Below are 14,764 nucleotides of genomic sequence, written 5' to 3' on the forward strand. Positions count from 1 at the left end.
TATATCAATATCCACTTAAGACAGTATTTCATCTCTTACCCAGCTACAGAGGCTGGAGGAAGTGCCAACAGTTATTCTGAAACCTGAAGTTCATTCCCAAGAGCCCTTCCACCCCCCACCCCGCTTCCCTTTCCTTCCCTATTGTACCTTTGCTCTCGCTGCAAGCACTGCTGAGACCTGGTAGGTAGGTATGTTAGAAGTCCTAAGCCAACTAACCTCCTTGAGCTCAACATATATTTATGTGGGTATCTTGTTCAGTTGCCTCCACCTATACTAAGTCATAATTTCAGTCTGAGCTGTATAAAATAAAACCATCTGTTAATTTGATGTCCCCTCATTAGTCACGACAAACTAAAGCATTTTAAACACTAAAATCAGTTAATAGCACTTTTTGGATAATGTGTAGGAAGTTGGATTATTTTTAATAGTGTATCATTAGAGGTATTCAAGAAATTAGAAACTATTTGAGGGAGCTTTGTCATACACTAAAGTTACATTTGCTTTTTATCCTTTCTTCCTACCTACTCTATTCGGATAGCTGGTTTTCCTGTGTGTCATGTCTATTAACTTTAGCTACCTGAATCTTATGTGTTGTTAGTCTATTTCTTTTTTTTTAGGAAGTAATAAAAGAAGAGAAAGTCATTAACTTATATTTATACTAGAGGCCGGATGCACGAGATTCATGCAAGAGTAGGTCTTCCTTCCCCCCACCGGTCAGTGGCCTGGATCTCCCTCTTTGGGGTGATTGGGGAGTTCCCCCCCCCCCCGCCCCCCAATGGATCGCCCCGAGGCCAGTGGCCCGGACCTCCCTCTGTGGGGCAGTCATGGGGCGATGACTGGGCCCCTGACCAATGGTAATGCACCCGCCTTGGCTGGCCTGGCACCAGTGGGTGTCGTAGCGTAGTCATCAGGAAGGGGATCCTGAAGGTTGTTTGGTCTAATTAGCATATTATGCTTTTATTATTATAGATAAAGTGCCAAATAGTTTTTTTAGTTTCTTTTTTAATTTAAATAAATAATCATTTGGAATGAAGATTTTATGAGAAAAGTAACATTTTGTTTCCCTTTTAATTAAATCTAATCGATTCAGTGATTTGACCTATTAATCATCCCTTGTCAGCCCAAAATACAGGGTGTCTTCCCAAAAATGTATACACATTTTAAATAATTATTAATTCCAATGGGTTAAATCTGAAAAGAAAGAAATATTAACTGAGCTACCAGCTGTAAAGTGTGTATACATTTTTGGGGACACCGTTATTGTTAATTGCTCTCATTGATTAGTGCTGGGGTGATTTTTTTCATTTCTACTATTGTAAAGTTTTTCAAACATACAGCCAAGTTGAAAGGACATTACAGTGATAACTGATTTATCTACTTATTCTATTTTTACCTTGTATCCACCCATCAGTCTCTTAAATTTTTTTATGTATTTTAAGGTAAACTGCAAGCATTAGCATAATTTCCCCTAAATATTTCAGCTTGTATTTCATTAGAGTAAAATCTGTCTATAGTTCTTCTTTGAGTTAAAATTTACAGAAAATCAAAAGCACAGATTTTACTTATATATTAGCCAGTTTTAACAAATAGATCTATATTATCCAAATCCTTATCAAAGATAAACCATTGCTATCATCACATGAAGTTCCCTATTTCCCTTCCCAGTTAATTCTGACCTCATCACTCCACAGCCCTTCCCTCCCCCCTGCCCATGGCAACCACTATTCTGGCCAGGTGCTTCGTACCATTTACCTTCACAATGCCATAAGCACTCTTTGTTTTTTACTTTTCATAGGAAATGTAGGCATAGGAAGGTTAAGTTGCATAAGGACACATCTAGTGGCCAGAACCTTTGAATCACAACTAACTCCTAACGGAGTTTCTGATAGAAGTAGAAAATATAACAAGTAAAATTCAGCCTCAGGGGAGGCCCTTCTTTAGGAATGTACCCTTCGGGTGAAGTATCAGTTTTTACTTTTCCATAATCCAGTAAGGCCACATCTACAGATGGTCTCTTTGCCTGATTGGAAGACAAAAAATCCTCTTGAATAAGAGTTGACAGCCCCAAAAGGTTTGGCTTAGTGGATAGAGCATCTGCCTGCGGACTGAAGGGTCCTGGGTTCGATTCCGGTCAAGGGCATGTACCTTGGTTTCGGGCACATACCCAGTAGGAGGTGTGCAGAAGGCAGCTGATCGATGTTTCTCTCTCATCAATGTTTCTAACTCTCTATCCCTCTTCTTTTCTCTCTGTAAAAAATCATATATTTTTAAAATTAAAATAAATCAATAAATAAAATGTCATCCTACTTACCAATTAAAAAAAAAAAAAGGAGTTGACAGATGATCAGGTGTGGAAGCCAGGGGCAGCATATGGGCCTCTGCCTAGACAGGGAAGGCAGCGATTTACACTGTGCAGTGTCAGCTATGATAGTCACAGTTCATGCCTCACTTTTATTTGGCTTGAACATAGTATATGGTAAAGAAAAGGTATAAGCAGCTTATAAGATTGTTTCCTTATTTAATGGTTTTTAAATTGCTTTCTTAGGGGTCAAGTATTCCAAAGTATCATTTCCATGCAAGTTATCATAAGAATTATCATACCTAGGAAATTAGCAAAAAACAATAAAAAAACAGTCCATGATGGAAACCTGACATCTTCCAGGCAGTGTAAGAGCCCGTTCACCATGGAAGCATTTCCAGTGCAATAAGTCATGTGTATAAATGAGAGGCAAATCTGTTCGTTGTGGATAATTAAACAGTGACAGCTTCTGAGTTTTTAGAAATTTTGATTAAAGGGGAAACAAGATATTCCAGTGATTCTGAATGGTGAGTAGTTCTGTTCTAAAGGCCTCCTACCAGAACCTATTTTTGAGCAGTAAAGTGTGCTGAGAAGGTATTATAACTAGCCAGATGAAAAGCTGAAAAGCCGTTCAGAAAGGTGTATGGGAAAATTAAATAAGAACAGAATCATTCAATACAAAGCAACATGATTCATAATTGATTAATAATCCATTTCTTTTTCTGCTATTTTGGGTCACTGTCAACTGACTTATTCTTTTAGTAAGTCATTCCCCTCCTCATCTTACCATTTCATGCCTCTATCTCTGCATAAATTATAGCACCTTCTCCTACACTTTGGACCTTGCACCTCCATCTCTACTGGTAAAATCAACTTAGCTTTTATACCTAATGTCCTCTTTTATTTGGTAGTGTCTTTAAATATGGGTTAGTTGTTTATTTTTTGTCTTTTTATTTTTATTTAATACTCACCCAAGAAGTGAGGATATTTTTCCATTGATATTTTAGAGAGGAGGAGAGTCAAGGGGGAGAGAGAGAAACATTGATGTGAGAGAGATGTGAAACATCCGTTGGTTGCCCCCCACTCACACCCTGACTGGGGCCAGGGATTGACCCTGCAACCGGAATCAAACCCAAGACCCTTCAATGTGTAGGCTGATACTCTAACCATTGAGCACACTGACCAGGTCTGGATTTGTTATTTGAATTACAATAATATTCTAATACATAGCCTATAGTAATTATTATCTCTTACCTTTGTATTTTCTACTCAGACCCTTTCCAATCCTTCCTCTTACCCCGTTCTTTTTCTTAAGTTGTGATTGTAATATGTAGAAAGAAAACAAAGTCAAGGGAGGCAATGTAAATTTGTGAAGGCCACAGGTATCAGGAATATTTAAAAATTCAATTAGGCAATATGTGCATATATGCTTTTTATTTAGGGAAACTATATCTGGTGTGTGTGTGTGTGTGTGTGTGTGTGTGTGTGTGTATATATATATATATATATATATATATATATATATATAAAATCTATATAACCCATATTTTGGATTCTCATTTAAATTGTTTCTTTCTCCAAGATTAAAGCATGCCTTTTTTTTTCTTTTTTCTTTTTTTTTGTCATTTGCAAAGCCAAATTAGTTAAGGTGAAAAATGTTACTTAATATTAAAAGTGATAGAAGTTCTACAACAGTACTTCTTAAATAGCAAGTCACATACAAATTAGGAGAAAAGGGGATATTGGGTTTCATGCATTTCCTTCTTTTGTCCTTTGCAAGGTCCTATTTGTTCTGGCAATAAATTTAATTGTGCTGTAAAACTGCCTAGTCTTCCTTTTGTAAGATAAGCTGTAGTGAATTTTGGAATATAGAGTTAAGCTTTATAACTGAAAAGATTTCAGAGCTATTTCATCAGTGAGACTACTTGGTATAAAATTAAAAGCAAGTATTTGTGAACAGTTCAAATTTTTATTCACACAACTTTAAAATATTGTTATTTTTTCTAGACATTTGATAAAAGAAATTTTAAAATTATTTTCTTTGTAGTGTTTTAAAAGATCTAATACCCATAATGTTAAAGAGAAAATACTCTTTTTTCCATAGTTTCTTCACTCCTACATACTTCTAAAAATATTACTGTTGTTCATCATGTGAAGGATTGTGGAATTATGTTGAACAAAATTTAACCTAACTTTGGCACATGTTTTTATTACCTTATTTTAAGTTTTATGGTTATGAGCTATGTATTAAATTACTGCAATGAAAAATAACTAAGGTCTTAATAAAGACCTAGATTCTCACTGTCCAATATAGTAGACAGTAGCCACATATGACTATTTAGATTTTAAATTAATTTTTTAAATTTTAATTAAAGATTTAGTTCCTCATTGGCATTGGACAAGGCCATTCTAGATCATTGTTTCTCAACATATGTTCACCAGGTTATTGCTGAGTTCAGCCCAAATCTTATCAAAGCCTGTGATAAAGCACAGAAATATGCAATTTTAACTTAGTGAAGCTTGAGAACCTCTATATATTATGAATTTTAAATAAAATCTATTTTATGAGATAGTTTATATGATTAAAGAATATTAACTATTTTAACCGAATGATAATGAAATGCTGTGTGTTAAAACTTGTGGGATATGGCTAAGAGTGGTACTTAGAAAAAAGTTTCCAGCTTTAAATGCTTATTTTAGAAAAGAATATACAGTTACTAATGAATTCTGGCAAGATTTCAAACATTTACAAAGATACAATATGTTAATTAAAGAGTATAATTATTAATATAGTACAGATTGAAAAATAGTATAAAAATTACATGAAAATGTATCAGTAAATTTGAAAACTTCAGTGAAATGAAATATCTTAGAAAATATAACTTAAAACTGCTCCAAACAGTCTAAGAGAAATCACAAGGTCAGATAATTTTATAATTTAAAGAAACAGATAACTCAAATTTTATATAAAATGTTGGAAAGGATAGAAAAAGAATAATTTTTCTGAGTCTATTTAGTAAGATATGACTTTAATGCCAAAGCAGACAAGAATAGTAGTATATACTGTTACAGAAGACTGGGGGGAAAAAACAAGCCATGCTTAGAGAAAGGGAGTTACATTTTATTAAGGGCAGGGCCAGAGAAAAATGTGCCTTTCAAATTCTGGGCCCCCCCACATGGAGGAAACCTTTTCTATTTATACTTTTCCTAGCTCTTTTGTCTCCCAAATTTGGAATGAGACCTCCAGGCTGGGAAGGGGCCATGAGACCATCTCTCAAGGCCTGGCCTGGTGTCAGCACTGACAACTCTCTCTGGGGCACAGTCCACGGCCTCTCTGGAATGGGAGTAGTCTTATTTTCCTTATTATTTAAGCAAGCGTTTACTGAAGCCAAAATAGCAGGGTTAAAATTTCAAACAGCAGTTTTTATATAAGATGGATGCTTCACTAACAACAACAAAAAGATTGATAAACATAAAAATTTTAATGAAATAGTATTTCAAACCCATCAGAATGGCAAATATTAAAAAGATAGCATAGATAAGGATATGGAATAGCAATGAAACAAATAGATATAATCACTTTTGGAGAGCAATTTGGCATTATCCAATAAAGTTGAAGAATGACAACTCTCACTTAGCAACTCCTATAGATATATAACTTAGAGCAGTGTTCTTCAAACTTCTCATCATAGCCAAGCATATTAGTGAGACATTAAACCAGTTTAGTGGGTCAGACCAGCAATTTTTACAAACTGGAATACAGTGTAATTAAAAACATCAGGTTGCTTGTTCATATTTTTAATAAAGGTTATGGGTACTGCAACCAACTTTGTGGCCAGTTGCAGGGAACAATATGAGAAAGTGACAGATTGGTTAGGATAAGATAAAGATGCTCAGTGTGTTGCTTACCAAAATCTCTTCTGTGTTTAATGGTCAGCTCGACCATTACCAGAGAAGAAGAGCTAATATTGTACATTTTATAGTAATATAATATGTAGTTAGTTGTGAAGCTAAATTTACCCACTTTCTGTAAAATTGTTGTTTATTATCAAATTATTTTAGTGATCTATTTTCAGGATGAATTTTATTGAGATACCTTTTTTCTCAAATTCATGACAATTGCAAAACTCTCATCCAGCATGTATAAAATTGCACTCAAATATTTCTATTAGAAGAAAAATAATAAGGAATAAAGAATACTGAACCATGTTCAAGATGAACTGTTGACCTGAAATTGTAAATAGTGACAATATTCAGAAATATATTGACTATAATTAGTAAAATTTGACTTCATTTGAGCCACATTTTAAAAAGAAAGAAAATAATTATAAGACTTTAAAGTTAAGATTATTAAAATAATTTCATCAAAACTAAATGTCCAGCCCAACTGGCATAGCTCCGTGGTTGAACATCAACCTGTGATCCAGGACGTCACAGTTTGATTCCCAGGATAGCCATATGCCCAGTGTGGGCAGACCCCAGTGGGGGGCTTGCAGAAGGCATCTGATCAATGATTCTCTCATCGATGTTTCTATCTCCCTTTCCCTTTCTCTTTGAAATCAATAAAAAGCATATTAAAAAAAAAAAAAAAAACTAGCAGGCTTAGCTCAGTGGACAGAGTGTTGGCCTGTGGACTGAAAGGTCCCAGGTTTGATTCTGGGCAAAGGCAGGTACCTCAGTTGCAGGCTTCTCCCCAGCCAGGGCCCTGGTCAGAGTACGTGCAGGAGGCAACCAATTGGTGTGGTTCTCGCACATCGATATTTCTCTGTCTTTTCCTCCTTTCCTCTCTCTTTAAAAATCATTGGAAAAATATCCTCAGGTGAGGATTAAAAAAAAACTAAATGGCCAATGAAAACGATAGGTAATATGTTATTGATCAGTGTTCTTGACAATATTTACTGAAATGGAAACAGGGTGGGTCTTTAAAACTTAAAATGAAAATTTTTTACAGGAATGACAAGTGACAAAAGAACTGTAGCAATTCATTTTATTTATTTTTTTAATCTTTATTGTTCAGATTATTACAGATGTTCCTCTTTTTCCCCCCCATAGCTCCCCTCCACCCGGTTCCCATCTCACTCCAGGCCCTCGCCCCTCCCACTGTCTTCATCCATAGGTGTAAGATCTTTGTCCCATCTCTTCCCGCACCCCCCACATCCCCTTTCCCCGAGAACTGTCCATCCGCTCCCTTCCCATGCCCCTGATTCTATTACATTCACCAGTTTATTCTGTTCATCAGATTTTTTTTTTAAAGATTGCTGATCTCTTTTAGTCGTATTCTTTTTTTTTTTTTTTAAATATATTTTATTGATTTTTACAGAGAGGAAGAGAGAGGGATAGAGAGTTAGAAACATCGATGAGAGAGAATCATCCATCAGCTGCCTCTTGCGCACCCCCTTCTGGGGATGTGCCCGCAACCAAGGTATATGCCCTTGACCGGAATCAAACCTGGGACCTTTCAGTCCGCAGGCCGACGCTCTATCCACTGAGCCAAACAGGTTTCGGCTATTTATCAGATTTTTTTATTCTTTTGATTTTTAGATTCACTTGTTGATAGATATGTATATGTTGTCACTTTGTTGTTAAGAATTTTTTAACTTTACCTTTTTCTTCTTAAAGAATACCCTTTAGCATTTCATATAATACTAGTTTGATGGTAAATGAACTCCTTTAGCTTTTTCTTGTCTGTGAAGCTCTTTTTCTGACCTTCAATTCTACCTATAAAGTAAAAACATTCTCCTGTATTTCTTCTCTACTCTCAATACTTTACTCTAAAACAAAAAAAAGTGAATGTGTTGTTTACTAGTACATTTGACAAAATGAGGTGCAAATAAAAGCATGTTTTCTCTTTACTCTTCTTTGTGTTTGGATGCGTTTTGATCAAGAGGGTTATCAGTGCTACCTTTGTAGCCATGAAAGCCTTTAGTTATACTGGTTAGTAGTAATTGGTTCTTTCTATAAGCTTAGAGATAAAGGGAAAGAATAAGGTTTAAAAAAGGGGATAGAGAAATGTAAAATACTGGAGAGAGGGATGCACAGACAACTGAGAGCAGTGAGTAACATGCACAATATCCTCTGTGACTACACTGGTTGATGAAGTGCCTGTTGCGTTACCACATAACCCACGTTTTCCATAAGAAGACAAGAAAACTTTCTATTATAGAAAAGGAAGTTTAAAAACTATTTAAATGTTTTTTAAAGCATACAATTAAAATAGGTTTATTGTTTTGAAATCAGGTTAAGTAAACAAAAGCAAAAGTGATAATCAAAATCCCACTATCCATTGTTGATATTATGCTGTATGCCATAGGCTTTATGCCAGCACATTTGTACATATTTTTTTCTTTTTATAAATGAGATCACACTTTAGGAATTGTATTGTTTATAATCTTTATTCACTCACCAATATGTACCAAAGAACAATATTTTAATAGCTGTGTAGTTTCCTATTGTGTAGATGTATTACAGTTTACTTAACCAATCTCCTATTGTGAAATAATTCCAATTTTTCATTACGTAAACATTTTTTAAACATTTCTGCTATGGAATCATTACATCTTCAATTATTTCCCCAGGATAAATTCATATATGCTGAGTGAAAACGAGTATATGTTTTTGAGGTTTTTAGGTTGTTAATAGTTCCTCCCAAGAACTCCAATTTTCCTAGCATTCTAAGAGTAATGAGAAAGGTCATTTAAATTAAAATTATATATGTGATAGTCACTGAAGTTATCAATTATTCTGTGTAGATATGGGTAGGTCTTGTTTGAAGGGCTATATGTAAAATGTCATACTACTTGAATCAAAATAAGTTCATTATAAAATGATCTTCTAGTGATCCAATTCTAGTTAAGAATAAGTGGTTTTCTAAGTTTTCTTTTTATTTTACATAATTTTTTTTCTTTAGTTACAATTCACACAATATTATATTAATTTTAGGTGTATTAGACATTATATAACTTTTTTTTTTTTTTAGACATTATATAACTTACTAAGTTGTCACCCCAATAAATCTGGTATCCATCTGACACCATAGTTATTACAATACTAGAGGCCCAGTGCATGAATTCGTGCATGGGTGGGGTCGCTCAGCCTGGCCAGTGATCGGGCCCATTGGGGTCAGGCTGGACATGGGGAGGGACCTCAGGAGGTGGGCCAGACGGGAGGGGGCTCCAGAAGATTGGCCAGCCAGCCCCCTCCATCAGGCCATCAGGGGAGCTGGCCAGCCAGGGGGCTGTAGGAGCTTGGCTGTGGGAACACACTAACTACCAGGGGGCAGCTCCTGCATAGAGGCCCTCACGAAATTCATTCATGGGGGAGGGGTTCCTCAGCCCAGCCTGCACCCTCTCCAATCTGGGATCCTTCGGAGAATGTCTGACTACCTCTCTAAATCCGGGACCACTGGCTCCTAACTGCTCATCTGCCTACTTGATCGCCCCTAACCCTTCTATCTGATTGCCCCTAACTGCTCCCCTGCTGACCTGATCACCCTTAACCGCCTCTGCCTAGCACTGTATCCAAGACCCAGGATTCCCTCCTCCAGCTGGTCACAGGCACACAGGACCCAGGGTTAGCTTCACCAGCTTCTCCTGGGCCACAGTCAGAGGCACCCAGGACCATGGGGCATGTGACTAGTCCCTCTCACAGGCTGCAGGCGCAGCCGCTGGCGCCTGGGACTGCAGAGTGGGCGATTGTCCCTCTCCTGGGCCGCAGGCAACAGGTGCAGCCTCTGGCCCAGGACCATGGGGCAGTTGGCTTGTCCCTCTCCCAAGTCACAGCCTGGCTGGTCTCCATTCTTCTCTCACAAACTCATTTCTTCCTGGCTGGTCCCCATTCCTCTCTCCCCGGTGTTGAGTGAGCTGTTAAAGCGTGAGGGTGTGATGATCATTTGCATGTTAACTCTTTATTGAATAGGATTATTGACTTTATCCCCTGTTCAGTACTTTATATTCCCATGACTATTTTGTAACTACCAATTTGTACTTGTTGATTTTGAGAGAGGTGGGGAAGGGAGAATAGAGAAATAGAAACATCAATGAGAGAGAAACATCATTAATTGGCTGCTTCCTACATGCCTCCTGCTGGGGATCGAGCCTGCAACATAGGCACATGCCCTGATTGGGAATTGAACTGGTGACCTCTTGGTTCATGGGTTGATGCTCGATCACTGAGCCAAACCGGCTGGGGCCAGTTTGTACATCTTAATCCCTTTTTAACCTGTCTCCCCTATTCCATCTTAAAGAAAACCTTTAACATTTCTTCTAATACTAGTTTTGTGGTGGTGAGCTCCTTTAGCTTTTTCTTGTCTGGGTAACTCTTTATCTGTTCTTTGATTCTAAATGATAACTTTGCTGGGTAGAGTAATCTTGGTTATAGATCCTTGCTTTTCATCACTTTGAATATTTCTTGTTAATCCCTTTTGGCCTGCAAAGTTTCTGTTGAGAAATCAGCTGACCATCATATGGAGGCTTTCTTCTAGGTAACTGCTTTTCTCTTGCTGCTTTTAAGATTCTTTATCTTTAACCTTTGTCTATTTTAATTATGGTGTGTCTTGGTGTGGTCCTCTTTGAGTTCATCTTATTTAAGACTCTGTGTTTCCTGTACTTGTATGTCTGTTTCCTTCACCAGGTTAGGGAAGTTTTCCATCATTATTTTTTCACATAGGTTTTCAATTCCTTGATCTCTTCTTTCTGCACCCCTATAATGCAAATGTTGGTACACTTGAAGTTGTCCCAGAGGCTCTTGACATGATCCTCATTTGGGGGGATTTTTTTCTTTTCTTGTTCTAATTGGGTGTTTTCTGCTTTCTTATCTTCCACATCTCTGATTTGCTACTCTGCTACATATACTCTACTGTTGATTTCCTGTAATATATTCTTCATTTCAGTTTATGTATGCTTTGTTTCTGATTGGTTATTTTATGTTTACTAGTTAGTTTCATTTTTATGTTTCCTATCTCTTCATCTATTCTTCCTGTAAGTTCATTGAGCATTATCATGCAGTGTTTTGAATTCTTCCTCTGGTAGATTGCTCATCTCCATTCTGTTTAGTTCTTTCTCTGGAGTTTTGTTCTGTTCTTTCGTTTAGGAAATGTTTATCTCCTCATTTTGCCAGTCTCCCTGTGTTGGTTTCTATGCATTGGAGTTGCTCTATCTCTAGGGCTTGGTAGAGTGGCCTTATATAGTAGTTGTCCAGTAGGGTCCAGTGGCACAGAGACCCTGATTACCCGAGTTGGACACTCCAGGAGCACCCCTTCCCATATGGACTGTGTATACCCTTCTGTTATAGTCTTGATTGCTGTTGGCACATCAATGGGAGGGATTTATCCCCAAGCTTATTGGCTACAATCATTGTGGAGGATCAGCTATGCAGCAGTGCCCACTGAATCTGCCTCTTGAGTGTATTGTTAAGGAGATGGCTCCTGGGAGGTGCAGACCATGGTCAGCCACCACCTGTGTCCTTCCCGGGACTACACAGCATGAGCTACAAAGGATCTGCAGATGGCTTCTGTTTGTGTTGGACATGAGGTGCCCACGATAAGCCAAGCTGCTAACCAAGGCCACTGCCCCTAGTGCCAGGCTTGGGAGCATTTAACAAGTGGTATAGAGCATACTGAGGGCAGATGCTGCTTGAGAGATTTTAGGAAACTGAAGAATGAGCCAAGACAGCCTGTCTTTATGGAAAAGCCACTGGAAACAGGTTGGGTAGGCCCACAAGTTGGGTGAAGCAGGATCTCGGAATCATCAGGGTAAGGCACAAACAGTGTGAGCCAGGTTAATGGTGCCTACTTGTTGGCTCTGTGCGGGAAGGGCTCAGAAAAGGAATAATGGCCTCTGCTGGCACTTTTATCTGGAAGAATGCTGCCCTCCCCACAGCTCCTGCCCTTATGCCAGACAATTAAGTTCCTCTTGTATGTCCCCGGCCCTTTCCAGCTGCTGCCCCAGCACTGGAACTTAGAGCCACTGCGTCCACAAAGTCCATGCACAGGCCCTTTAAGAGAAACACCTGGGCCTCCAACAGCCTGTCCATCTCACTCAGCTATCATCCCTGCTGGTATCTATAACCAGAGGTTAAGGGGACTTCTTTTCCTGGTATTAGAACCCTGGCCTGGGAGAGAGGCTAGGGGACCTGGTGTGGGTATGGGACTCCTCGCTACCCATGGAGCACCTCTGCAGCCAGGCTATCCCTCTGCTACATCTTGGTGTGGGACCAGCCCATTCCAATTTTCCACCCCTCCTACCAGTCTTAACGTGGCTTCTTATTTATAATCTTAGTTGTAGGACTTCTATTCAGCTAGCACTCAGGCAGTTCTGAATGGTTGTTCTGTAATTCAGTTGTAATTTTGATATAGTTGTGTGATTCAAGTACTGTGTTTATCTATGCTACCATCTTGATCAGAACTTCCTAGGTTTCCTTTTTGTTTACCTTTTTGTCTAAGATATTTTCCTTTGTAAAGAGTACCTGGAAATGTAATAATGCCATGAACTTTATGATTCTCCACCTTTAGTACTATGGGAAGAAATGCTCTTAGAATAAATCTAATATGTAATAGCAAATAAACCTAAGCTGTTGTGGGCAGGTAAAATCTCCATCTGCACTTAACATGAAGAATGTCCATATCAGCTCTGTGTTAGAAAAGTTTCCATCAACAAGGAAAGAATCTTCTAGAACTAGATCTGTGACCAGGGTATCAATTGTAAGATCAAGAGTTGATGGGTTATATAAGGTAGAGTCATTGTGGGAATGTTTATAGGAAAGAGAAATGTCTTAGACATGTGTATTGTCCTCAAGTAACTTTCTCATGGATAAAACATGTAAGTTACTGATCTCAGAACCAAAAAACTGCCCAAATGGCACAGCAGTGAGTGTACTAACCAAAGTTTTGTTTTGATTGGTAGTCACATAAAATACCAGATGTAGTAATCAATGTGTTATTAAACAGTAAACTCTACCTTGAAAGGCAAGAATCATGTGATTAATACTTGTTTCTCCAACTCTCAAACACATCTATAATAATAAAAGCATAATGTGCTAATAGACCCGACAGCCAAACGACCTTCTAGATGTTATTCCAGACCGAGCTGAGGCATAGGCAGTTAGGGGCAATCGGGCAGGCAGGCAAGTGGTTAGGGGCAATCCAGCAGGCAGGCAGAGGCAGTTAGGTATAATCAGGCAGGCAGGCGAGAGGTTAGGGGCAATCAGGCAGGTAGGTGAGTAGTTATGGACAGTCAGGTAGTCAGGCAGAGTTAGACCAGACTGCTGAATGGCCTTCCAGATGAAGCTGAGGCAGCGGTGGTTAGGGGCAATCAGGCAGGCAGCCGAGCAGTTAGAGTGGGCAGGTGAGTGGTTAGGGTAATCAGGTAGGCAGGCAGAGTGATTAGGGTGATCAGGCAGGCAAGCAGGCAGGTGAGCGGTTACTGTAAGTGCCAGAAGTCCTGGGTTGTGAGAACGTTGTCCGCCTGCGCCTGCCACCTGCCGGTTTAGGCCTGATTCCCCGAGGGTGCCTGGATTGTGAGAGGGTGCAGGCTGGGCTTAGCCCCTGAATTTCATGCACCAGGCCTCTAGTATTTAATAATATAAATCAGTAAATTTCTAACCTTTTATCTAATTCTTTCATCAATTCTTCTGAACAGACTGGATTATGGACAGAACTTGGAAAGATTGAGAAAAATTTCTTAAAGCCACTCCATACAGGACTTAATATGTCAAAAGCACATTATGAAGCAGAAATTAAAAATAGCCAAGAAAATAGCCAAGGTTGGTAATGCGCAATTTCATTTTTGCTTAGGTCTAACAATAAAATAGTCATTTTTTTTAACTGCAATTTATATTAAAAATAAAGAACTTCTTAATCTTATACTTGACTAATTTATAGCAAACAAGGAACCATGACAGCTAAGTCATTTTATTTATAATTAAAATTATTCTTAGCAGATCTATAAGCCAGTTAACACTGAAATTGGATTAACAAAGATTTAAACCAAACTGAAACATATTCTGGTTTTAAAATCTCAAGTCCTAATTAGGAATCTAACTGTATTACAGGTATTTTTGTTTGAATATCATTGTATTTCTTTTGTTATTGTTTGTTCCACCATCCCTTTATTCCCCCCCACCAAATTTATAAGTTTTCATTCATCCTATACATGCCAAAATAATGCTAGTCACTTAAATAAACATGTTAGAATTTTGATATTTTTATTTGCTAATTGCTTGATTTAAGCATACCCTGAGATATTAAACATTAAGACTTAATTTATATAAATAAAGGACATATTTTAAAGTAATGGAATGATGAAAGGTTACTTAACTTATTACTGAGATCTGAGAGTTGTTTTAAGATTAAAAGCATGACACAAGATTTTTTTTCTCTTACAGAAGTCCAGAGGTCTAAAGATTTTTGTTCTGTAACCGTAGGTGGAGAAGAGATGCCTAATATGCCTCCCGAAATGCAGCTTAAGGTAA

At 38.0% G+C, this 14,764-nt stretch overlaps 1 protein-coding gene across 8 annotated transcripts in view; it reads left to right on the plus strand.

Moving 5' to 3' along the window:
• GLMN (glomulin, FKBP associated protein) overlaps positions 1 to 14,764 on the plus strand; it is a 46,842-nt gene that overhangs the window by 31,411 nt on the left and 667 nt on the right. For 7 of the 8 annotated variants that reach the window (XM_045584351.1, XM_045584348.1, XM_045584350.1 and 4 more), the window contains 2 exons: positions 13,933 to 14,056; positions 14,678 to 14,760. In XM_045584351.1, the coding sequence (XP_045440307.1) occupies positions 13,933 to 14,056; positions 14,678 to 14,760 (207 nt within the window). The remainder of the gene's footprint in view (positions 1 to 13,932; positions 14,057 to 14,677; positions 14,761 to 14,764) is intronic. The other variant, XR_006742161.1, reaches the window with a different exon arrangement.

The sequence above is a fragment of the Pipistrellus kuhlii genome, unplaced genomic scaffold (genome assembly GCF_014108245.1).
Source record: "Pipistrellus kuhlii isolate mPipKuh1 unplaced genomic scaffold, mPipKuh1.p scaffold_m20_p_2, whole genome shotgun sequence".
NCBI classification, from domain to species: domain Eukaryota; kingdom Metazoa; phylum Chordata; class Mammalia; order Chiroptera; family Vespertilionidae; genus Pipistrellus; species Pipistrellus kuhlii.